This window comes from Idiotropiscis lumnitzeri, chromosome 15, assembly GCF_059441095.1.
Source record: "Idiotropiscis lumnitzeri isolate Australia: NSW breed Sydney's pygmy pipehorse chromosome 15, RoL_Ilum_1.0, whole genome shotgun sequence".
Classification (NCBI taxonomy): domain Eukaryota; kingdom Metazoa; phylum Chordata; class Actinopteri; order Syngnathiformes; family Syngnathidae; genus Idiotropiscis; species Idiotropiscis lumnitzeri.
The window spans coordinates 4,395,504-4,421,659 of record NC_142405.1 but is presented as its reverse complement, the minus strand read 5'-3'; the positions used below and the strand labels follow the sequence as shown (position 1 = coordinate 4,421,659).

The window sequence follows — 26,156 nt, the reverse complement described above, 5'->3', positions numbered from 1 at the left end:
TTAAACTATGTGTCACCTACACGAATTGACACATATGAAGTGCTGCCTTCACCGGTGAAAATGCTTGGATTTTGTTTAGAGAAACTCCCTCGCGTTTGGGTTTGGTGATGCGTCTTTTTTTCATTTGATTCTCTTCGCGGGATATTTGCTTGGATTCCACATTTGAAACTCGGCTTCTGCAAGTACAATCCACTCATCTAGTCGAAACGCCCCAGCTCCGCCATTGGTCCAGCAGCATATGAAGCCGAGCGTCACGCACTTGAACGAGAACGTCCTCGCTCCGAATATGGAAACGTACCCTGCTGATGGCCAGGAGGAAATCCACGCGTTGGGACTTTCGCAGCGAGTGTCGCAGCTTCCAGTAGAGCAGATGTTCCCAAGCGAAGACCAGCAGGCTGAGGCCCATGGCCACCAGCAGCATGTAGAAGACGCCCGCCATGTTGTCGATGTCCAGCTTGCTGCTCATCACCTCCTTCTTCTCGTTGCGACAGATGCCCGTCAGCCACACCGTCTGCAGCTTCTGAGTGTCGCCTGGCGCACGCCACCACAAAATCACAAAGCACAAGTATTGGCGGAGGAATTTAGCGAGTTAGCCTTTCGTTATTTATTTATTTTTTTCAACAACATGGTGATGTCATTGTTGTTGCGCCCTACCAGAGGTTATGAGCAATCTCCGGACTGCGTGCCTTACCATCAGCCAGGAACTGCAGCAGGGCCAGGTCGATGGGCCGTTTCCATCGGGAGTCCTTCTGCAAAGCGATGCCGTAGCCGGTGGTGGCGAAGACTTTGCCGCTGCCGATGGTGACCAGTTTACAACCCTCGTCTTTACCCGCCATGTAGTTGAGCACGGCGGCGTCGTAGATGAAGGCGTCCAGCTTCCTGGCGGCGGCGGACGCAAGAAAGGACGGAATTTGGCCGCGACGCTCGGGTTGGGCGCGAGTCATGCCGGCGGGAACCTACCCGGTCTTGAGGCTGTTGAGGGCGTCCTCTACCCCCTTCTGGTTGTACTTGACCATGTGCGAGTGCATCTCGGGGTAGTTGCTGCGGATGTTGCGCTCCGTGCTGCCGTTGGGCACCGTGCCGAAGCGGAACGGAGGGTACTGCTCCTGAGGTTTCTGGAACTGCAACGCGCGAGACGCCCCATTCAGCTAACGCTGCTCTTCAAACAAGGCTTGAAACTCTAACCCGGCTTACAAAGCCCAATTTCAAACCATAATGCTAGTTTGAACCCCAATCCTGTTGTACAACCTACGTTTAAATTACAAGGCTGCCTTGAAACCCTACCCCTGGTGTTAAACCCTAATTTGAGAACCGTGCTACCTTCTTGTCGCTCAGGCCGGACACGGTGTCGATGTACTGCTCCTGGATCATGAAGGCGGCTAAATTGGCCGTGTAGGACGCCAGGAAGATGACGGCGAAGAAAGCCCACACAAGCACCATGATCTTGCTGGTGGTCCCCTTGGGGTTCTCGATGGGCACCGAGTTGTTGAAGACGATTCCCCACAGAAGCCAGACCGACTTCCCGATGGTGAAGGTGGGACCGCCGGGATCTGCCAACCACAGAATCACGTTTCATCCAGAGACCAAAACGCTTCGGGTTAGTGATCGTTAAAAGTGTGGCAGGTACGCTGGCGCCCTCTAGTGGTGCGTGAAACAATAACTGAATAAAATTGTACGTAAATGACAAAAAAGTACAGTTCGGTTGTATTTAACTTTTCAGTCGTTGCATTTATTTTTATTTTCAGGATCTTTTTGTCTGTCCACAATAATTTAGCTGTCATTTTTATGCAATATGTTTTAATACATTTCTTATTGGAGCACGTTGAAAAAAGTTGAACGTGACTTGCATGGGTTGCAAGCATTCAAAAAGGGGTTAACTGACCATTATTATTTTATTACGTTCACGGAGAAGAGAGGGAAACGAAGTGAGTTGACCACATTTTAATCATCTGCAACCAACATAAAAAAACAAAGTCCTTTTTTTCCCTTCGGTGCGGTTTAAAAAAAATACATTTAAGCACCATATTAACATTCAAACAAATATTATCACAGTGGCTGACAATAATATTGACTACAAATTTTAGGACCAAAATCTTTGCCGTGTTAATGATGAACTCTTAGGTCTACTTTGCTACTGTATTTTAATATTGCTCACGATGGTTGCATTTGGTATTTTTTGAGGTAGAAAAGCAGCCTTTGAAGCCATTCGGCAGCAAGATTAAACTCCATTTGTTATCTATTGATTTCTTATGTGAGCTTGATTACTTTATAGCGAGGAGGAAAGAGGGTGGCTGCCTCACCTTTGGCTGTCACCAGGCTGCGGTTGTATCCCACCGGGCTGCAGTATTCAAAGACGAACACCGTAATGGCGACCACGGTGAGGCACATGACGAACATCATCACCCACACGGCCGGACTGTACGGTTCTGCAACCACCCCGAAAGTGACACTCGCTCGTTAAATATTATCATAAAATAAAAAAATTACGGGGAAATATGAGCCAAAATGCAATCGTTTCTGACCTAGGAAGGCTGACGGCGAGACGGTGCCGTTGCTCCTGGCCACCATGACGCTGATGCCCGTCTCCACGAACGGCACCGAGAAGTCGATGATCTCCGAGCGTTCTTCGTTGATGGTCAGCGAGCCGATGGCCATGTCGGCACGCTTGTAGAATACCTGTGGAAGAAGATTTTCCAAGTCTCCACGTTTAAGTGAATTGAAGAGCTTCATTTGGATAAAAGCAGTGCTTTGCATCATTTTGTGGCATGTTGTTGAATTTAATTGAGGGTCTTCAATTAGACAAAAGTAGTGCTGTGCCACCACCTGGTTTCACGTTTATTATTTCTTATTCATGAATTTAGTTTTTTGGGATAAATGTAGTGCTTTCACGCCATACATATATTTAATACTTAAATTGATACATCCATTTTCTTTATGATTAAATAAAATAAATAAATAAATAATTCAAATTTTTCATGTTAACATTTGCTCAAACGTTGCGTTACCTCTCCGATCATGCCGTTCCAGATGCCGCGCACCAGTTTGCCGTGCTTGCCGTTGGTGACGAGGTAGAGGTCGTAGGAGAACTTGATGTTGCGCGACAGCTTCTTGAGGATGTCGATGCAGAAGCCCTTGCAGCACAGCTTGGTGTACGGCTCCGTGTGGCCCACGATGCTGCGACACCCCCAAAAAGAGAAAAAAAAACCCGCCAGCGTCAGTCGTGATGAACGGGGCTCGTTACAAGCGGGGGAAATCTTTACTTTGCCATCGATCGATGACGGCACGTGTGAGCCGTGTGAGGTATTGACCTCTGCTGCTCTTGGATCTGCTTTTTTATCACCTTCAAGTCGGCGCCATTAGCTGACAAATACACGTGTTGATATTCAATACCGCGCATCCCAAACCTTGCTTTGGAACGCAACTTCCAAAATCCTCTCAGGCGTGAAACCAAATTTTGAAATAATTGAAATCCTAAACCAGGTGTGAAACTAGCATTTGAAACGCAATTCAGACTTGCAACCTTAGAACCATAACCTCAATTTGAACCGCTGCTTTGAAACCGTATCCCTGGTTTGAAATCCTGAACCTGCGTTAAAACCTTACTTGGAACCAATTTCCTTGGATTGAAGCCCTATTTCGAAACCCTGACCCTGACTTGAAACTTTGAAACCCAACACCTACCTTTGAATCCAACCTCCAGCTTGAAACCTGACTCCAGAACCCTAACCCCCACTACAAAACCTTACTTCAGAACCCTAATTCTGACATGAAACCCTTCTGCAAAAGCCTGAGCCTATCTTGAAACCCTAACCGTTGGTTTTAACACAACTCTGAAACTCGAAACCTGGCCGTTTTGGGAGCGATACTTTTCAACATGAAAATTAGTCGTGAGTTCTGATCAAGAAACTGAAAAGACACAGCAAGTCGGCCATTTTGATTCGGAAAGGACATTCCCAGTGGTCCTTCGACATGGAACTTGTCCTTGAGATCTTGTCGGATTTCTACTAAATTAGAAGCCCGGATATTTGACAGAAGGACAAAGCAACAACAAATTAAGAACTATTTGGTTGCATTTACATTTTTAAGGTGCTGGACAACGGATTTTGTCGTCAGAAAAGCCGCTCGAAACCTTGCCGTCTTTACCGTGGCTTGTTTTGTATGAGCGCCACGTCCTCGGAAGCGACTCTTCAAACACGGACGCTTGGCCGGCGGCCCAAAAACTGCAAGCACCCTCCCGGAAAGCATCCGCCGCTCCGGCTTTCTGCTTTTTATTTTTTTTATTTATTTTTTTAAATCAAACATGCAGATCGCTCCACTGACTCGCCTGACATGATTGTTGGCGTTTTAAACCAGCGAGCGTCTTCCGTCCCCGTCAAGGAACGCGATCCCATTAAGGGATAACAAGCCCCACGTCAATGAAGGGGTCGATCCGGGCTCTCGGGCCGACGGGTCTCGCACTTCTCCGTGAGTGATACGACGCCAACGGCAGGAGATGAGGCTCTTCATCTTGGACGTAATGGCACGAGCACGTATGATGAGAAATCAATTACGACGCTCATGTGAGCGCACCGGAACACTCGCGGCGGTCTCATAGGGGCGCTTAATTAGCTGACTACGAAAAAAGCCCGTTGATCCGAATCCCTGCTGGGGATTTTGTCATCCGTTTGAGGATGTTTATCAGCATGTTGCCAAACGTCCCAAATTGTTCGGTAATCATTAAGAAATGTATTCCCCATGGTGGCCTTTCTTTGAGCGGGGAGGGGTATTAATAGTTTGGGTTCCGGATAAACAAAAGGACCGCAGCAGGAAGAGCATCAAGGCGGAAGAAGTGAGGCTCATTTTTTTGTTCATTTTCCTTTGGAGTATTTTAGAGTCACGGCCTGAAGGGTTTTTACTTTAAAGTGGGAAATATTCTTTACAATATGTTCCATGCGTCCTCACGAGTTGAAATAGAATATAAATGAAGCAGAAAACATCCATTTGTCTTCATCTGTCTCAGAGGGCGGCCATTTTGTTTCTTGCTGTTGACTGAAAATGACATCAGAGTGGCTCAAAGCTCAGGTAACAACCAATCACGGCTCAGCTTGAGAAAACAGTTGAGCCGTGATTGGTCGTTACCCGAGCAACTGTGATGTTATTCTCAGTTGACAGAAAGTGTCAAAATGGCCGCCACGGGGCTTTGGCTGCTTAACTCGTATTTCACAAACGCAATATTAATCGACTAGTGGAGGTGCATAGAACACAAATTTTTTTGCGTTGACTTTCCCCTTTAAATATTCACTAACCGTGATTCTTAAGATGTTGTACATATATGCAGAAAAACCTGAACAGGAGGCTGCTCAGATGTTGTCGGCCATCTTGAACAGATGGAACTTGACTCGACTTTTAAACGAGGTGAGGCTGTCAGAGTTCCCGAGTTCAAGGGGCAGGTAGGTTACAGCGAGTTGGGGCGGCGGGGGGAAAGGGTCCGTGCCCCACAACCTGCGACTTGGCCTTGATAATTGGGGTGGGGCGGCGGGGGGGCAAGGTTGCCGTCAGCAGAACAGAGGCGGCGAGAGGAGGAGTGGCGAATGAGGGCATCAGTCAGGTTATTCGGAGCATTTGTCATCGTCGACGACGAGAGGCGAAGGGGGGGCTGGGAGCGGGGGGGGGGGGGATGTTGACATACCTTCCCGATTGTGGCTAAATGAAATCTTTGGCGCTGCTTGGACGACAAGGAATGTTTTGGCGTTTTTGGTTTGCCGTGTCGCGCGCGTCGGGTCCACTTACACCTCGGTCTTGTTGGACTGTCGTCGGCACGGCACCGTGTTGCTGACGCAGGTTCCCGTCAGGGGGTCCACGGCCTCCACGATGACGAAGGGCCGCTCCTCCAGCGTGGCCACCGTCAGGTGCCTGTAGTCGGAAACGGGCTCCAGGTAGGAGCCGTAGCGGGGCCAGACCGGGTACCTCATCTGCAGGATGCTCGATTCGTAAGTTCCCACCTGAAACGGCAAACGTCCAAAATATTTTCTAATGTTATTTAGGCTACATGGCCAAAAGATCCTAAATCTGTCAATAAACCCGACTTTGAAACTCCAACCCGGGTCTAAACAATAGTGCGGCGTAAAAGCCCCATCCACAGAGTTAAAGACGCCATGAATCTGTTTTACGCTGCACAACTAAAGTGGCGACACATGTGAGCAATGAGGCCTTTTCGCCCGCAGTGCTCGAGATGAAAGTGCTGAGGATGCGCCCGCATAACCGTCTTTTATCACCATCTCCCATCTTAATGCAGCCGTCCCCAAATCCCCCCCCCCCCCCCTTTGGCCGCCGCCGTTATCGCTCATCCTAGCAAGGTTTGTGCGTCAGGACCTGGCCGCCGTTTGCGGACACTTGAGAACGAAAATTGATTTTTGGGTCAGAGCACAATGGAGACGCTGCAATTTGGTGCGCCACGCAAAAGCCACTTGGCTAATTCTAATTGCTGGCGGAGGGGGAATTGAGTCGAAAACTTAAATAAGTTGCAGAATTGAATGCTTCAGCGCCACTTGAGCAGCGGAAATTTTTTTTCAAGGGCCCTCTCATGATCTTAATGCCGGTCAATAACAACCACCTGTAAATGACGTAGGAATTCAAACGTAGCGCCATTTTGAAGGGGAAAAAAAGAAATGAAATGACAAATTATTTGTTAGCAAAAGAAACTTGTAATGTCAAGAGTAAGGTTGCACTTTATGATCTTTAACAGAGTAAAAATACACTTTGTCAATATTAAAAAAAATCAAATGGATTCATAGTTTTTCATGTGAGTTTATAATTTGTAAGAACATGGTAATAACATGGCAGAATATAATGTAAAGTAATTAGTAGAACCGCATTTGCCATATTTTTGCTTCAATTCATTCAACATGGAGCTGCTCCTTGTAATGAGTGCGCTTGGCCACCTGGGGGCGGTATATTGCTGATTATTTTGGCTACTCCATGAATTGTTTCGGTACATTTTTTTTTTATTTGAAATTGTCCAAATGCTCAGAATTTCAGCTTTTCAAGAATAAATATTCTCTGCTTTGAAAAACAACGATTAAAATTTTGGACTATTTTCTGGCCAGTAACTGAAATCAATTTGAAATAATGTCCGGTTGTTTTAACCTGTTTTAAAAAAAATAATTGACAGATTAATCGATTATTAAAACAATCATAATAATGCACCTTTTATTTGAGAAAAAAATTACACAGGAAAAATAGGACTATTCTCTTGAAAAAATATTTCATCACGTTAAAATAATAAGTCCCATTTTTTTTTTTTACCTTAAACATCCCCTCAAGATGCTAAAACTGCCTTCATCCAGATTTAAAAAAGATTATTCTATTCTACCCCCCAAAATTAAATTATTAATAAAAAATAATGTAATCAGTATTTGGTTCATTTTAGGGGAAAAAAATGAAAGAAATGACTTCAGGCCTGCCAGGCGGCGAGTAGGCGAACGTCGTCACGTTTAGTTTAGTGCTGATTAAGATGTCAGTGTGATGAATGTTGCAGTCTTCATTTGACCATTTAATTACTTCTTTTTTTTCTGCAAGGAGGGACCGTACCAGTCTGGCAACTCTCGGCCAGCTCAATGACGAGAAATCACACGGAAGCGTTGGGGGGAAAAAGGGCATGCAAACGTGCAATTCTCTCCGGATGTTTGCCGCCGGTCACACCGATCGGCCGCGCTATTTACCTTTGCGTCTCTCGATCGAGTCTGCGGATATTTCACACGGCTGCAAAACACACAGAAATGAGAACCGACGTGTCCTTGTGGTTTTTCCTCAAACACGGATCTCAATTGTCGGCGCGTGGCTGTGCGATAAGACGGAGTTGACGGCAAGAGCAGAACGTCATTAGCGCTCATTGAAATGCTGCCGACGTAGAAATGATACGGAAACCGTTCGGAGATTTTTGTCTTTGGGAGGAAGGCCTAGTCTGTGTCTCGCTTTGGGTCGAGACATTCGCTGGTCAGTAATAAAGCAGGACATTCCCGCCCCTCTTATGGATTAAGACAACCCCCCCAAGAATAGAAACATTGTCTTGAAATGACAATTTCAAACCCCAACCCTGTCTTAATTAATTAATTTAAAAAAAAATAATCCTAATTTAAAACTATCGTCCAAAACCCAAATTTGAGACCCTAAATTGAAACACTCATCAAGGCTTGAGACCGACAATTTGAAATCCTAGCCCCGCCTTGAAAGCATAACTCACGCTTGAATCCCTAATTTCAAACTTGAAATTCTAACCTTGACTTTAAAACCTATTTTGAATTCCAAGTCTGGCTGTGGAGTCTCTTTTTTTTTAATTTTTTTTTTAACAATGCATTATCTCGTTCCTGGCTTGTGATGAGCATCTGGTCTGCAGAAAGCTAGTTGAGATCATTCTTTGGTCATCCGAGGAGTGCCGCATTACTTGATGCAATCAAAAATCCAAAAGAAACTATTTAGTGACTTTTTATCAATCATTTTGAGCCCAATATCCAATCAAGGGACATGTCAACGTCTGCCAAGGACAAAGTCGTCGAGCGACGTTTTTCCTCTTTTGCCTCTTCGGGGCTTCCTCATCCTCTCCTACGCTTTCTCGTCCATCTTCTAGACTTACTTTGACACACCCGCTGAACAATGACCGCTATAACGAGGACATTCCGCTGATTTAAACTTCATTAAAACGCGCTGAACTGCCCAACCGGAGGTGGATCGCTCCTTCCTGTCAGCAGGACAGTTGGCAACATAAGCGCTTGAAGAAGTAAAAAAAAAAAAAAAAAAAAAATAATAAAAAATCACTGAAATAAGTTTGGAAAAATGCAATCAGAAGGTCGAATCGATGTTGAGCTCCAAGAATAAAAAAAAATGCCCTCAGGCAAGACAGATAAGCGCAGCGGGGCCGTTGCCTCGTGGAGATGAGCCAACATTTGGGGAAAGTTTTGTCGAGAATCAGCGTGAAATCTTCGGCGGGCGTGCGCGGTTGACGTAAAGTTCATCCGCGCGTGGCGGAAAAAAAAGTTGCGCGTTCCTCCACTCGGCGTGCCGGCGGTGCTGACAGCAGGTGAATTGAGACGCCGCTAAAAGCCGCTCGTAAAACGCCGGCAAATTAATGCGGCAATTAACACGCAAACGTTGACTGTTGCTCAAGCGGCCGGCAGAGCACATCGAGCGAGACGGGAAAAGAGTTTACTCGACAAATTGTGCCTTCTTGAACGCGACTGCCACAAAACGGGGCTTTTATTTGTTGTTCCGAGAATTTGACTTTATTTTAAGAGCAACTACGAACGACGGCGAACAGTTTATGCGGCGAAGAGCACTTGTGTTACTCTGGGGAAACTCCACGCTGCGAAACGATGGGAGATTTTTTTTTTTGTGGTGTTCTTTCAAACCTGAACTGGCTTGACGCCTAAAGTTTTCGATTTGAAATGCTGACCATCTTGAAACGCAAAATGAAACCCAAACCCAGGCTTGAAACTCGGCTCCGACTGAATTATCAGCTGATGTTAGCTCTTCTAAAAATCTGAAACAATTAGTTGATTTTTTGCTGATTTTTGCCATTTTTTTGTTTGTTTTTTTTAAATGAAAAAAATAAGGACATTCCAAAAAAAAATAAAACTAAAAGTAAAAATGCGTTGTAATTTATATCTTTTATTATTATCAGTATTAAGGGACCAAAAAGGAAGTTCTTAATATATTATATTATTATTCATGATATCTATTTTATAAATGAAGCAGCCGATTCATTAGTCCTCTGACTTTTACTCTGCCAAAAAATAAAATTGGCTTAAAAAAAAAAAGTAAATCCACTCAACTTGACTCGAAATGTCAGCAGGAAGTGACTGGGCCCGCTTGATTTTTGCCCCAGTAATTCGGAAACCAGAAGTTTAAGACTTATGACTTTCCCGCAGCTCCAAAAGTGCGAATGGCGTCAGTGCGAGACGAGCGCGGCCTCGAACTCGCCTCGATAATGAGAACGCCGATGGATGAAATCCCCGCCACTTCGACGGTCCAAGTCGACTCGTTCTGAACTCTGCGGCCGCGAGCGTTCATTACCTTGTCCCACTGCCTTTCTCGGTCCAGAGAGATGATGTTCATCGGCGGGTTAACCAGGTAGCCGTTGGCGTTGAAGGAGAAGTCGTTGTGCTCCCAGGTTACGTTCAGCATGTGCCTGACAAGAAAAGACGGAAGAAAGCCCACAGGCCAAGTCAAGGCAGTGACCTAAAAACAAAGAAGTGACGTGAGCCGCTTCCTGTTCAGTATGCGGGCGGTGTAGTAGGTTTCGTTCTCGCAGTTTAGACCAAATTTGGGCAAGACCACCGAGGATTTACATCACCTGGGAAATGCGAGCTTCCGCGTAACTGTCACGAAAAAACCGACGCTAGTAGATTGACGGCGTTGCATCGCTTTGAATTCGGGATCAGCGCAGCTTTTGAGTTGAAGATGACGTGTCTGCTGTGTGGGCCAACTAGTGGTTATTGATGGTATTACAACTCCGTGATAATCCCATTGACAGGTTAACCGATTCATTATCCAGACAGGAACGTAGCGAGAAGCGTAAGGCTTGTTAATGTTTGATGTGCAAGAATGTGAGACAGTCAAGCCAAATAGGAAAGAGCTTTGTTCTGTATGCTCCACTTTCAATACGCGGCTGCTGAAATCGTGCCCGCTGGGTTATTTGGAGAGGGATTGGTGCGGAATCAAAGCCCGGGATAATGTTCCATCGTTTGCACTTTTTCTTTTCTACTCTACTTTTTTTTTTTTTTTATGGACAGTTTGGCCTCACACAAAGCAAAGTCGTCTCCCCTACGGTGATGACACCAAAGAAGTGTCCCATTAGCAACGTGCCCACTGCCAGTGTCCCCAAATAACCTTGTTTGAATACAGAATATGGATTCTGCCGCCCACGCTGATCATTGTGTCAATACTGAAATGCAAAGCTTTACCTCGTCAAAATCATTTTAGGCATCCCGGGAAACTTTTTTTTTTCTCCATAGTCCCACAATTATTGCTTTTTACATAATTAAAGACGAAGCTAGCCGTTCATTCATTCAAATTAGTTGAGCAATACACCACAGTCAACAATTTCGGAACTGATTCGTTGCAATTTGAAAATGATTCGTTTCAAATATCAAAATTTAGAAAATAATTTTCAAATTAATACAATCCAATACAACATTTTTTTTTTTATATGGTGCATTTCAAAACAGCTGGAGCGCTTTCCATATGGTGTCATATAAATTAGCGGGAAATTAGAGCACAAATTAAAACACATAAACAATAGAAACCAGAAAAACAGCAGAACAGCGACAGTCTCATGTTGAGTCAAAAGCTAAAGAAGAAAAATGTGCCTTCAAAAGGATTTTCGAGGGGGCGGAGCTTGCCTAACATTTTATGGAATCTCATTCCATAGGGAAGGACCGGCAACAGCAAAGGCGCCATCCCCCCTGAGGCTGCGCTGAGTCCTCTGCACCTCCAGCAGCATTTGCTCCGCTGCCTCAAATTCAACATTCCTCAATCTAATTTGCGCTATAAAATCAGCATTTTTGAATTTTGTGAGAAAGTGCAAGATCTCGTTAACATTTGATATCCACCAAGTTCCACGGCAAAGAGAGATCGTTTGATTTCTCAATGGTCTTCAAAAATCTGATGATCTGCTTTTGACAGACTGTAGCGGACTTCTTTTTTTAGGATTTCTAAGGACGGGCCACACCTGCCTGTCACCAGCGACTCCCCCCACACTCAATTCCGCGGTTGTCTCGGAGGTATAAAGGCGTGATGAGATAGATGGCAGCGGGTGAGGACACAGTTTAGGGGACTGACAGTGGCTATAAATCTGTGAAACCGCACCAAACAGTCCGAGATAAATAAATGAACGTTCGGTCTTGAAATGTGAAATGGTCTTTTCGGAAGTGTGCCATGTCTCCATATTTCCAGCACGTCACCCACAAGTGAATGAGTCAAAACGCTGATTTATTTGAATCCTCTTAATCCATTTTTTTAAATTTTCATAATTTGCTTGCAGAAAGCGACAATGATTTTTTTTTTTTCAAAAACAAGTTTTATCCTTTGATTTTGTTTTTCAATTCTGGCTTAATGTGTAAATAAATAATCGGACCAAGCCCGACCATGAATCGTAAAAATCTGCAACTAATTAATGCTCCTTGCATCAAATTGTCATGAAAAGAAAAATAATGTGAATAAAAAGAAAAAAAAAATCGGGTAAATCTGGGGTCGTATTCTAAATTATTTGCTTTTATTTGTTCCCATGCTGGTCTCTGGAAAATATCTCAACGTGAAACTGGTATGGCACAAAAACGGTTTGGGACTGCTCCTTTGCTGAAATACTTTCGCCAACGTCATCAAAATATCAACTTGGCTTCCATCACTTTAAAAAAAATAATATATATATATATTTGCAACTTGGAAGCACCTACCTCGGGTCAATTCCGCTCATATTCTCCGTTTCTTCATGAAAAGCCACTTGCTAGTCACTTTCATGAAAACTAGCTGCTCGATTGGGAACGGCAACTCTCAGTGTCCCGACAGATGGGCAAATAAATTCTCCCCAAATAACTTAAGCAGGTTTATCTTGGAAAATGTATTAACGGCATGAATGGGCGAATATCATTCCCAGTGGACAATGTCACGTTTCGGCGGTGGAGTCAATCAATTCGCTCAGTCCCTCCTTGACCCTTTCCCGTCCCCGCTCGGAATCCCATAAACCAAATTGGATGCCACTCGCTCTCTCTCGACTCAATCCAAACACGCATATCAATGAGCTCTTTCCCGAGAGCTTTCCGCAATAGGGCCTCCCTTTTTCCAATTCATGAATGACTTGCCACATAAATAAACAATTTCACCGCAAATATATAATTTGGCGTTTTCGGCCATTCACAGATAGTCCCCGGGTTTACCAGCGTTTAATAGTTTGCACGAAGCGGCACTCTGACAGTAAAAAGAACAGACTAGAGCGTCCCCGATTGCTTCCCTAAAGGGATCTTCATTTGATTTTATCAAAGCTTCTCGTCAGCGAGTTAAGCGCAATAGTGGAATTTGAATGACTGCGTCTGGCAGTCGAGAAAGACGAAGCTGCGCAGCCTGCGGGGGACAGATGTCTTCGGGGGGTAGGGGGGGGGTACCTGATCGTGGAATACTTTATGCGACAGAGCAAACTGTCGGGCCAAAACCGAGGGCAAGATGGCACGAAGTGTGACGTGGTTCCTCCCTTGATGTCTCTTTTTGGAATCATTTTAGCAAGATGTCGTCGGATTTTTTGGAAACAGAATTGTGGGACCTGAGGCAAGTTGGAACAACTTATGGAACAGTTCCGAGTACCAGTCAGTGAGAGACTTGGCAGGAACCGGAAGGTTTTTGTGCTGACGCCATTATCTGATCACGTCATCGTCGCTTTTTTGGGGGCAAAATTCCACGCCAAACGTCACGTCTAAAAAGGCTCATGCTTACCTGAAAAGCGTGTCGTTGGTTGCGGCCGTCTTGACGGGATTGTGGCAGTCGTTGTGTCCCTCCGGCAAGAAGCCCCTCTGCTTGCGGTAGCTCTGCACGCCCTTCACCACGATGGCCACGCCATCCCGCACCCGCTTCCTCAAGCTCATCCTCCAGCGGTCGGTGATGATGCTGATGAGTCCCACGGGGAAGCTGTCGGGCGGCGGCATGTCAGGGTTGCCCACCGCCAAGCTGGGGAGAATCCAGATGTAGCCCGGCCCAACCAGTCCGGCCTCGGCGGCCATGGTGAAGAGGTACTGGGCCTCCTCGTGGGAGCAGTATACTAAGAGCACCTGGGCGTCGATCTGCTGCAGCAGCCGTCGCGCCCGAATATCGTTGGTGGTGTCGGCGGCCATGTCGAACGTCATCACGTCTTGGAGCTCCCATATGAAGTAGCTGGTGTCGATGTAGGCCTTGACGTAATCCACGTAGGCCTCGTAGCCCGGGTACAGGCTGGTGATGACCACGAAGCTGTCCCAGTTGTACTCCTCCATCACTTTGAACATGCCGTTGATCTGCTGCTCGATGGACGAGCCCAGCTGCAGGAAGTTGGAGCCCTCGCCCTGCGGGAAGAAAGTCACATTGGGGTGCTTTTTGGGTGGAACTTGTAAGTCAGATGTAATTGTCGAGATTAAACCTTCAAGCAAGTCGGATCACTACTCGTGCACATTTTGAGTCAAGTCATGACTCAAGCAAGTCATGAGTCAGACAATTAACGAGAAAAGAAAAAAACTATCAGAGCTTACTTGTCCCTTGCAAAGTTCTTTGAAGAAAAGCACAAATGGTCTTGAAATTGTAAAATCTTACCAAGACACTCAAGTTGAGTTTTCAGCCACGAAAATTCGGAGTCCTAAAACGACCAATTTAAGCCTTCCGTCCCCCACTGCTGAATAATTTCTACAAACGAATCCACCGCCACTTTGTAGAGAAATAAAATGAAGATAGCGGAACACAGCGGCTACCGTCCTAACTGAAGTTGACGGGCGTGATTAATTTTTACGAAGTCGACCAGCCAGACTGTGCAATATGTGTGTGAGTCGAGGAGTTGAAGAACTTCCCTGTGCCTGCTGAAATATGCATTGCATATTTTTCGACTGTTTGGATATAATTAGACCGCCTTTGTGACCTGGATGCATGTCATTGTGAGGTACGGCTCAACGAGACAACACTCACAGCCACATCAGGCATAGAAATCACCTGATCGATATCACAAAAAATATTCGCCCGTCGTCTGGTTTTGAATACAATGCTGACCACAGGCTGTCCAAAAATAACCGTGGGACCTCTTCCCTTAATTTTCCTTCCTGAGTACAATCTAACATTTCGAACCCCCTCCTGGACTCTTGCCCTCTACTCTTACGACAAGCTGTCACGGTGAAATCACTCGTGAATAAACCAATTTTGAATCCAATTAGTATCACCCTTAAACGGCACGTTAATTAACTCGATCTTAACCAACTATAAAGCCCATTAGTGTGACTTGGAGTATAATCCGTGCAAAAGTGGCGCTTTCATCAACTGTGAATAAGACGTAACGAATGCTTGATTTTAAAATTGTCTTTAATGTGTTTTTGCCTTTTGCCAAAGAGTAAAAAAAAATGTTTTTGTCCTGAACTCATTCATTGCCATATATGTGTATAACCGTCAACTGGAATCCACTGAATTTACTGCCACAGACCAATTTGTTCTCACGTACGGTTTTCAGTTGATGGGAAATTAAAGAGGGGTGGGTCTTGAAATATTTAGTCAAAATGCGTGAAAATAGCGAGCAATATGGGGAAAGTTGAAAACTGGTAGTGAATGAGTTAAAAACGGAGTTTTTGGATCACGTTTTCCCAAAGAGACATGAAAATCGACCTTTTTAAACAAACAACTGAGCTATTGAGTGTTTTTTTTTTATCCCAATGCACGTACATATGGCCTAAATAGCTTGTTTGGTTTAGAACCGCAACGGTCTTGGAACGATACAATTTGACGTCCAATTGCATTTTTGCCTCTTTAGTGTGGAACTTTCTTCGTGGTCTCTTGAATGGTCGTGTTATAAAAGCTGCCGGATGATCTTGACCTTCTCCTCCCTAGGGGAATAAAAGCGCTCTAGTGAGCGGGGGGTCCTCACAACTGGGGCGAGAGTGGGGTCAAGTACCCGGAGACTGCGAGCGGGTCTGTGATCTTGTTCCGCCTGGCTCCTCGGTGTCCTTGAGAGGCCGCCCCGGTGATGTATGAGCATCTTATGAGTCCCGACGTCACCGCTAAATCCACCCACTTTCTCCACTCTGCTGGGCCCGGGGAAAAACCTCTTATTTCTCTCTCGCTTCCTTTCAACCACCACCGGAGACGACTGCAAAGATCAATGTCTTCCAAGTATATCCAGCGCTACCTTGACTTACAAGTTTGATTTGAGCCGAGACCGAGCTCGGAACTCAAATACATTTTGCAAATGATAGAAATGACATTGATGCATTCCAAAGCTCTCAAAAACAAATTTCATAAATTCAAAAATATAATTTTACATTTTAAAGACTTAAAAAAAATGACCAAGTTCCCAAAACGTTTTGGATCACATGTAGGGATAAGAATATCTCCTTTACTACCAGCCGAGTAAAAAGAAATTATCTTTGACGTCTTTAGCCGTCAATGGCAAGTAATGAGATATAAAAAAACAAAAAAAAAATCATCTTTTACCCGAATTTGGAATCTGAGGAATCGTCTGCTGGCTACACTGATGATTCCATTTATGGAATCCTCTCAGAAACAAACAACAACAAAAAAAAGAACCAGCGTTTTGGCTACTACTTGACTACTTTGACGGTTCTCAGTATCAGTTTTTAAAGTTGAAAATATTTTATGGAACGCAACACTTTCCATCGTCAATGTACCATTGTATTAGATTTCTCCTTTATGTCCTAAAAGTTACAGCAAACCGGAAAAAAGGAACATTATCTTGGCTTTTCATTCATCTTGGCTTAATTAAAACCGCCGTATTTATATCTTCCAAGCGTGCCAGTACAGTAAATTAATTTCAGTTATCAGTGAAATGCTCGAGTGTAAAGGGAAGTTCCGTGCGTAGCGTCGACAGAACACAATGCACTTTATCACCCTGACGGGTCACAATGCGTCTCTTTTTTCAGAGCCAAGCTTCTCACACAGTCGGTCAGACTCCATTAAGACGGAGTTGACTGATAGCACGCGACACGACAGCCCCGGGGCATCGCCGCAGGCCACCCAAAAGTGATCTGAATTGCAGCAGGGATCCGACGCGGGCCCCTTTTACGCAGGTCTTTACAGTCACATGACCTCAGATTTCATGTTGTCACAAAGCAAAAATGCAGATGTAGGAATGCGTCAAGAGCTGCAAGAACACGCACTGCGGACACCCGTTCCGCCTGAAAGTCATAAACGCCCTCCTGTTACGTCTCTGATGCGGCAGTTGTGTCAGCGTGAAAGGGGCAGCTGATTACCCTTTGCCGGAGACAAAAGTCCAACAGTTGATTAGAGTCTAACAGTGGGAGGACGTAAAGTTGTAAAGTGCTGTAATCAGTCACTAAAGTATGCAAATGCGTGGGGAAAATCATTATTACAGAATATAGCTGTATGCAAAACAGGCCAAGCAGTAATGATGGCACTAACTGAGCGGGCCTTCCTGGTAGAGACGCCGTATTAAAAGGGGCTGCTGATTAGCTTTTAGGAGGCAGCGGCACATCGGACCGAACACGAAGGCCTTTAGTGAAGTTGTATTAAATCCGACTTGAATCAATCCCCCCTCACATCGCCATCATTTATAACACCACAGCTGGAGAAATAATATACAGAAAGACTTTGGACCACCTCGCTTCTCTTGAAAGGTCCGTCTTGAAAATGGCCGTGCAAGTGTATCTGCAATTAAATCCACATTTTTCCCTCCTTCGGGCATTGTGGTTTAAAAGAAAAAAAAGCAAGAATATATTTTAGATTTTCGAACAGTCGCCAGTTACGACTTAGCACCACGCCCCTCACGAGTGAGTATCCAATCACAAAACGCGTTCATCATCTTCTTCGAGAAGGCTCACTGCAACCAACTCGTGATCTGATTGGCTATCGCAACTGTCTATCAACTCTGAAAGCTCATTGGCTTTGACAGAAAAGAAGCCCGCACAATCGTACCTAAAGGCCTCGGACGAATAGTGCATGCTCCTGGTATTGTGAAATCTGCCTGGCAACATGAGCGAGCTGAATTCTGATTGGATAAAAAAAGAAAACGGTCTTCTACTGTAATCAACCCCATCAGGCTTCCCCTCGTAGTACGCATAGCATGTGCTAGATTATGAGCATAATTCCATCGTCCCGTACAGCGAGATGCACTTCCACAGAAGCTCACAGTAATAGTCCGCAGTCCTAAAGAAGATTAAAGCCATTGAGTGGAGAGCTTAGTTTCTCCACGCTCAGATTACATTTGATGTGGCAAAAAAAACCAACTCTTTTTCATCCCATGGACGAACGGAGCTCGAGCCCCATACGAGACTCCTTCAGTGGCCACCTGCCATCGCAATGGGCCGCTCGCGTGCCGAGAAGCTCCGCCGGCCGCAAGATTAGCAGCTGTCGGACCTGATGAGGGTTAGGCAAGAGCGGCGAAGCGGCGATTATCTGCAAGCAGCTGTTTGACGGCGAAACAGCGGCGTTTTCGGGCCTTAACCGGCGCCATATGGAGTCCCTACCTGCACTGAAATATTTTGATTTGGCTGAAGGTGACTGCAATGACTCAGGTTGCTCTATTAATAGACTCGCCATTGCGTCCAAAAAAAAAAGCGAAAGGAAAGCGGAGATTGATATCAGTTGGCTTGGAGAGACTTAAAAGCACAAAGAAAAAAAAAAGTGAACTGAGCGATGAATAAAAGGGGAAGTGGCGAACATCTCCGCCGGGTTTTCTGTGAAGACCGACTTCCGGCGGCCGCTCTTTGCCCGCGACATATGGACCGACACGGCATCCTGCTCGGCCCACGTCACCTAGATCCCGCTCGGCAACCAGAAGCAGACGCACGACTCCCTGATCGCTTGCCATGACTGGAGCCAACCCAGATTAGCGAAACGCAGACACACTCTGAATTTTTCCATTCTTGTGCGTGTGGCACTTCTGCCACGCTTTGCCGCGAGCACAAATATGGAGCACGGCGAAAGCACTTCAAAAGTTGCCGAAGAGCTCGACGGAGTGTCGCAAACTTGATGCCAGGCACGAGTTTGAGCGGAACAAAATGCTTCGAGTGAGGCCGTGAGGAGGTGAAGATTGAGGCCAAGACACGGCAAACATGCTTGAGATGATCTGGATATGAATCCATTCAAGCTAGCAGCGAGCGGAATGAGACTCAAGCCGTTAGCTTAGCTAGCTAACTTTGAACTTCTCTGAGTCGTCGCTTAGCTTTTGCAACGACGCATTGCGGCAGAAGCGGCTTTTTGTCGAACAAATCGCGATTATCCCAAAAGTATTTTTGCTCGTTTTCAACTCTTATTAAAACTAGTAGCAATCCAGGCCAAATCTTTCGGGGAGCCGCAAATTCTACTGCCGAGACGCACAACATGCAGAAACTGCTTCCCAAAACATGAGCTTGACATTTTTAGTACCGTATTTTCCGCACTATGAGCCGTTAATTTTTTCCTAGATTTTGAACCACGCGGCTAATACAACAGTGCCGTTTTTCTGTGGATTTTTTTTCACCACTAGGGGCGCTCTATAGTTCAGAAAATACACTAAATAAATCTCAATATTTATTTATTTATTTATTTTTTTTTTTATAGTTAGCAAAGTTGAATTGTTAATGTATTTTTTTCTACTTTTATTGTGAAAGTAATAAAGTGAAAATGAGAGGAAATTTTAAGTTTGTCTCTTATCACACCTGGTACATGATTATGATTACCAGAGACAAAAGATGACACTTGCACTTGCATTTTTTTTTTTTGAGCTTTGAACCTATCACCACATGATGGATCCATCCGCAGTTAGCGTCCCTCTCTGGCTAATTACCGCCGAGCGGTCCTATTTCATTTTAACGGTCGCCTCTGTCGCAGCGCGCCGATTTCTTAATACGCCTGTTTGCACGCTAATGTATTCCAACCGGGTCACACCTGGAAGAGAGGCGCCAAGAACGGGGGTGAGGAATGGGAGACATTAGAGGCTGAGAGGCATCACACCCCGTAGGCCAGCGCGAGGACAAGGTCAAGCCAAAGTCAAACGGATTCAATGTTCCGTTCGGTGCAAAATAGAGCGGACGAGGGCTAATAGTATTTTCCCGAGAGCGTCTCGCACGCCGGCGCTGTGAAAATGAGGTATTCTTGTTGGACGCGAGCGGACAAATGTGCATATCGGGGTCCTGCCGGGGTGAAGCAAATGTGAGCAAATCCAATCAGGGCAATTTGATTCAAGCGAAACGAGCAGACGCTGAAATCTACAGCCATGTTTTGCTCTTAATTATTCACTAGATCATTTGCTGCTCCAATCGTAAATATGACAAGCCGCAACAACGTGACAAATCACGACTCCAGAGCCACGGGAAGCTCATTTTTGTGGGCTGAAAAATGCATTTCATGTAAACGCAAATGAAGTTATGAGCTTGTTCACGGAAATAAATTAAATGCATAAGTCATGATAACATTGTGTTAAGGGTTTCCACTATCGGGTCCGTCACTTACCGATGTTTGCTATTTGCATCGGGGCTTGGTTCCTAACCCCTGAAAATACGGACAATGTATATGTACCAATATTTACTTTTAAAGCAGGTACAGTTCCTTTGTTTCATAAACAAGCTGGTGACTCAGTTGACTCGTATTTCATTTCCGCGTTGAAGTGAATTGAAATAAATGCCTTCGGTCGTCCAGTGTTTCGTGTTTTAATAAAGACAAATAGCGCACTGTGGTATGAACGCATAATGAAACACTAAAAGAAAATGTTAAGCTTAATAAAGTGCAATTACTGTTCAGAGTGTTGTATGTGTGCCTTTAAGGGGCGTGGCCAAGTGAGTAATATCAAGCGCTCGAGTCGGATTGGCCGGATTGTCTGGGCACAAGTTGTCTTGCCAGTGTTTCGTGTCATCATTTTAGAATCTGCGTTTGTGACTTTTCATAAATGGCGACAGGTGCAACTGTGGCTCTCCTTGCAACCACATCGAAGGGCATTTTGGCTCACAAATGTTATTTATTTATTTATTTGTTATTTATTTATTATTTATTTATTTAATTAATACTTTAAAAATTTAATAATTTATTTAATTTTTTATTAATTTTTTTATTTAATTTTTTATTTATTTTTTTTATTTACTTGTTTAATTCATTATTATTTATTATTCATTTATTTAATTAATACTTTAACAATTTAATAATTTATTTAATAATTTATTTAATGTATTTAATTTTTTATTAATTTTTTTATTTAATTTTTTATTTATTTTTTTATTTACTTGTTTAATACATTATTATTTATTTATTTATTTTTTTTTTTTAAATCTCCCAATCCCCAAACAAAAATAAATAAATAATTCACACTTTGCAGCACTTGAAAAGTCAAGGCAGCGCTTCAGTTTATTTGGTGGTAAATGTTCACCCCTGACACGACTTCTCGGGCGTGTCTGATGGGCCGGAAACGTTGGCAAGATGGAAGTCATTTTCAAAGGATTCCATGTGGACTCCGGTGCTGAGCCGATGCACTTTTTCACTTAAACTTCAATGATTGCTGGACTACACTCTGCAACAAGTTTGTTATCGCCTCTTCGAAACATACTAGAACATTAAATATGTTTGGTGTTATTAAAGTCAGATTTGTTGGACCAGAATTTAGACATGACAGAGATTTTTGGGCAAATTATTATGCTGACCAAGTTACATCTTGCAGAACCCTTGTCCGGTTTGACCCAGTTCGAGAGCCGCCGCCATCAGCATAAATTAATCCAAAGAAAATGACAAATGAACATTTTGACCCACGCAAAGTTGTGTAACGATGACAGATCGTACCGGTCTAATGTCCATTTCGGCTGAGCTAATTAGCACTCAGAGGACCGGACCGTCAGATAATTAGCCGTTATTTCATCCTGTATTAACGCTTGAAATTATCCTTGACCGCATTTTGGGTGCGTTTATATCAAGAGAATATAAATTTGGGGTTCTTTGAAAAAAAAGAATGTCAACTTGAGAGCCCTTTTGACAAATTGCTGAAGTCACGTCAGCGAGTGTTCGTGATTGCGCAATGCTGCGGTAAATGGACTTGACAGCGAGACGAATAGGAGTCGGGTCTCTCCTGACACGACAAAGGTCAGCGAGTTTGTGGAGACCAAATAAACAGAACTCCAATTCACTGATCTGTGCCATGATGGGTCGTTGAAGTCGAGGTCCGTTTGGCTTTCGGAAAGGTCTTCGGACACGATGATTAAAGAAGTGCTTACCGATTTGGGTTCAATTTGGGCTGTGAACCGAACAGGACAGAATAAGTTGTTTTGGCCCCCAAATTCCCTGAGGTGAACTTTCGACTTGCTGTTGACGACCTTGGTGATTTTGTTCAAAGGACAGCAACAAGAAACCGTGCGGTTCGCAACCTGGTTCTGACCTTGTACGGCAGGACGACGGCAGAGCCTCCGCTGATCCCCACGATGGGCACGCCGGTCTGAGTGGAAATAAAGTCCAGGATCTGCGCCACCGCCTCGGATCCCACATTGTCCTCGAAGACCACGCCGTGGACGCGGTTGGTGGAGAGCGTGTCGCAGATGCGGGTGAGCAGCGCTCTGGGGTTGGTGTTGTTCACCAGCACAGTGATGGGGTTCACCTCCAAGGGCAGGTCCATGAAGTTCTCGCGGCTCAGCCGACCCTTGATCTCCGACTGGTAGACCGAGCCGCTGAAAACCACCGCCACGTTCACGGCGGGCGCCGGGATCCCGAAGGGCCGGCCGGAGCAGCGAGGGGTGGCGCTATAGAGCAGCAGCAGCAGCAGCAGGGGCCACCACAAGGAGGCGCTCCAACGAACGCCCATCTCAGTCACCTACAGCCTGCGGGAAGGGAAGAGACATTAGATACAGTTCTTTTCTATTTTTTATTTTATTTATTTATATATATTTATATAAATATATATATATATATATATAAATAAATAAATATATATATATAAATAAATATATATTTATATATAAACATATATATATATATATATATATTTATATAAATATATATATTTATATAAATATATATATAATTTTTTTAACAAAAGACATATTACATGAATAAAGGCATTTTTTTCCAAATCCTAATAAGTATTGTGTTGAGATTTTTTTTTCAGCCTTGCAAAATATGTCCTTAATTTTATAAGATTACTTTCCCCCATGACAAAATTCAGCTTTGTTCTTGTATTTCACTCCGTGATTGCTTTGAGTCAAAAATCGGATGGTGTCGGGCTTGGTTTTTTTCCTTTGAGTCCACCGCCCAAGCGATGTTGACCTGCCCACTCTGAAGTCAGTTGAACCGTCAAGTGGTCGTCATGGCTGTTGTGTTGCGCAAATACGCAGTAATCCACACCACAAGTCGTTGTCTTATTTTAGCGGCCCCGCCGCTGCTCGTTGCGCCGTAGCCGAGAGGCCATTAACGGCAGCTCAGAGCGGTATTTTTAGAGTGTCGGCCCGGCGTGCATGGCGGGGGCAGCTGACCGGGGCTCTTAGGGTGGCATCTGCCGCCTCGCTGCTGTTGCGGTGTGCGCTCCAACACAACAGATGGTGGCCAGTGTTTAATGCAACAAATGGAGAACAAGAGGATTTGTCGGCCCACTCTCTCTCGTGACATTACGCTTGAGGCTGTTGCTTAATTTTTCAGACTTAATCTGCCAACGGTCTACTTGGCGGTTGTCATGAACTGACATCGTTACCAGAGGTTCTCAAACTTTTTGGGTTGCAAGAGAAAATTACCCACTCGTAGTACAAATGGCAATTAAATGGAAGCAGAAATTAATTTTGCTGGGACACAAACTAATAATTTAATGAGAATCAAGTTTTTTCTTTTTCATGAGTAAAAAAAAAAACCTTTCATCTTTGAAAACAAATACTTTTTTTATTGAGATAAAAACTCAACTTTTTTAGAATATTGATATTTTGTTTCCAGGAAATAAAGTTGGAATCTTTCAAGATAAAAATCTCGTAACCTCGACATCGTTTTTTTATTTATTTTATTTAATTTTTATCAAGAAAAAGACAGCAATGAATTTGAGAACAAAGATGTATTTTTCAGGAGACAGAAATGCATTTTTCCTCCAAACAAATATGGATTAAATAAAGAACTAAATATTTAATTGTTACCTCGAACACAGACGCCTTTTATTGGGATAAAAAGTCGTAATCTTCTGAGAGTATATTCATGTTTTTCCACACGATAAACTCGTAATCGTGCTTTTCAAAGCCAAGTTTAATGAGGAATTAAAGAATTTTAAGGGGTAAATAATAATAAAAAAATACCAATGTATTCACGTTTTGCCAAATTGCGACTTCTAAAGGACCCTCTGTGGGTCTCCAGAGAGTTTGAGGTGCGGACCACGGATCTTTACTCTCGCTGGTGCCAAACAATTTTGTTTCTTTCCCCGTTGGAAGCTGCCATTTTTAATGACTTGGCTGAAACGGCCGAGCTGGCCTCTCATCTAATCCGAGCTCTTTGTGCGACCTTGCTAATAGTCTAGATTTCCCAGTGCTAACTGAATTTATTGCTTCCAAAACTCAGTTTGCGTCACTCTCTGTCCCGAAAGTAGAACCGAAGACGACGCAGATAGAAGAAGTATCCCGCCGACATTGTTGCTGCTTTTTGTCAAAGTGGCATTGGGAGGACCCGGGAGGGGGGGGGAACGTCGCACGCTGGTTCCCCGTCAGAGAGATCTGATCCAGCATGTGATGGAGTCCCACTGGGGTGACTATATTGTAATCCCTCAGTAATCCCCGTCAGGCGTCACAGCGCCCGCGGCTTGATTGTTGCATATAAACTTATCAGGAGATTTGGCAAGCGCACGAGGCGGCATGGAGGCTTGGTGATGAAGTGCCACATTGTGTTGCAACATGTCAGGAAGCACTACAGGAGGAGATGCGGCGTACAAAAAGAGCAGGATGAAGCAGAGAAGGCCCCCAACTAAACTCCAGTAATTGCAAATGGAATATATTCCTTGAGAGTATTTTTGTATGTTCTGTTTTGTAAATGTAGCTGAGTAATCGGAAAAAAGTCTCTTTCGATTGTTTATAACGATTCCTTCTCGGGTGCTTCGGGAACGTACGATATTCCTCGTGATAAACGTGGGTTCGCGGTTGCGCCGGTGAAAAAAATTCTGCGTCAAAGTCAAGTGTAATTATTGGCCGGCGCGTGCGTGGCGACGTTGAGCTCCTGTCACCGAGTTATTGATGACTCATTCCCTGTTTGGTTTAATTCCGCATCCTCCGTCGTGTTCGACCTTCACGCATCTGCCTCAGCTGTTTGGCCGTCTTGATTGAGCGCGTACAAGGTCGAGAGCCTTTTAAGCATTTGGACCACGTAGCACGCTCGCCCGTCAAAGACATTAACCCCCAAACGATTCTCGTGCTGTCGCAGCTGAAACATGGATAATGTCATTGCACAGAACCTTCTTGTTTCCGCCTGTGTCTACATGTCCGTCAGAAAATGCGTCCGAGGCCAACGTCACGAGCTTAAAAAAGATCAAATGGAGCACACAAACAAGAATTAACAAGCCATAGCACAATTAAATTGTGTTTAATAAAAAGAAAAAAAATCTAATCCTTACAAAGACATTTTGTCAGGGTAAAGGGTGGAAATTTTCCGAGAATAGTGTGATTTTTCTACGAAAATAAATCATAATCTTTACAACAAAAATTTATTGAAAAGTTGTATTTTTTTTTTCAAAAGAAAAAAAAGCCATAATCTTTGCAAGAAATACACATTTTTGTCAGGATAAAATGTTGCAATCTTACAAAAATGAATTGAAATATTTGAATATTTTAATCAAAGTCAATGGGAGGAAAAAATCATTTTTACAAATTATTTTAAAAATTAAATCTCATTATAAAATGATTTTTATTCCGGGAAAGACACCTTTACGTTCTAATAAACAAAATAGGACTGCAGTAAATTTTGGAAAAGTTATTCTAAATAGTATTTATTAGTAGTAGAATTTATTTATTTTTTTGTTAAAAAAATGTGCAAGCATGTCATTTTTTTATGACATTAAAATCACATCAGAGCTTTTCATTGTCTCAACATGAACATAGGGAGGAGTAATTTTTTTGTTTTATCGGTATGCCACTCCCCACAAAATAGTTTATAGAAAATAATTGCGCACACTCCCAAGCTATGGCTGGGCAAGACTCAATTTTAAGAAGCACTGCTCTAAAAAAAAAAAAAAGAAGAAAAAAAGGGCCCTTCATGAAGCCTGACGAGTGGATCAAAAGTCAGCCGGGACATCCCTTTTTTGAACGCCAAGATGCATGACCAGCATGGACTCGCCATTTTGTCGAGCATGAACTTGCGACGGAAATAGATGGAAGTTGTCGCTCCGTTGTGCTTTCATCTCGCCGCACAAATTTCATGCTTTGACAGCAAGCGACACTTCATGAAAGTCAGCGTCGTTAAATGTACAAATTGGGGAAATTGAGGTTGTGCTGTCAGGCTGACCAAACATATTTCCTATTTATTTGCGC

At 44.0% G+C, this 26,156-nt stretch overlaps 1 protein-coding gene across 2 annotated transcripts in view; it reads right to left on the bottom strand.

Annotated features, from left to right (window-relative positions):
* The window catches only part of grin2ca (glutamate receptor, ionotropic, N-methyl D-aspartate 2Ca), a 40,356-nt gene that overhangs the window by 3,377 nt on the left and 10,823 nt on the right, over positions 1–26,156 (bottom strand). Inside the window, exons 2-12 of one of the 2 annotated variants that reach the window (XM_088317133.1) lie at positions 22,058–22,493; positions 13,459–14,060; positions 10,048–10,162; positions 5,770–5,981; positions 3,006–3,174; positions 2,523–2,676; positions 2,301–2,426; positions 1,321–1,550; positions 961–1,121; positions 692–879; positions 299–531 (exon numbers count right to left, since the gene is read on the bottom strand). In XM_088317133.1, coding sequence (XP_088173259.1) covers positions 299–531; positions 692–879; positions 961–1,121; positions 1,321–1,550; positions 2,301–2,426; positions 2,523–2,676; positions 3,006–3,174; positions 5,770–5,981; positions 10,048–10,162; positions 13,459–14,060; positions 22,058–22,477 — 2,610 coding nt within the window. In that variant the 5' untranslated portion in view covers positions 22,478–22,493. The remainder of the gene's footprint in view (positions 1–298; positions 532–691; positions 880–960; positions 1,122–1,320; positions 1,551–2,300; positions 2,427–2,522; positions 2,677–3,005; positions 3,175–5,769; positions 5,982–10,047; positions 10,163–13,458; positions 14,061–22,057; positions 22,494–26,156) is intronic. The other variant, XM_088317134.1, reaches the window with a different exon arrangement.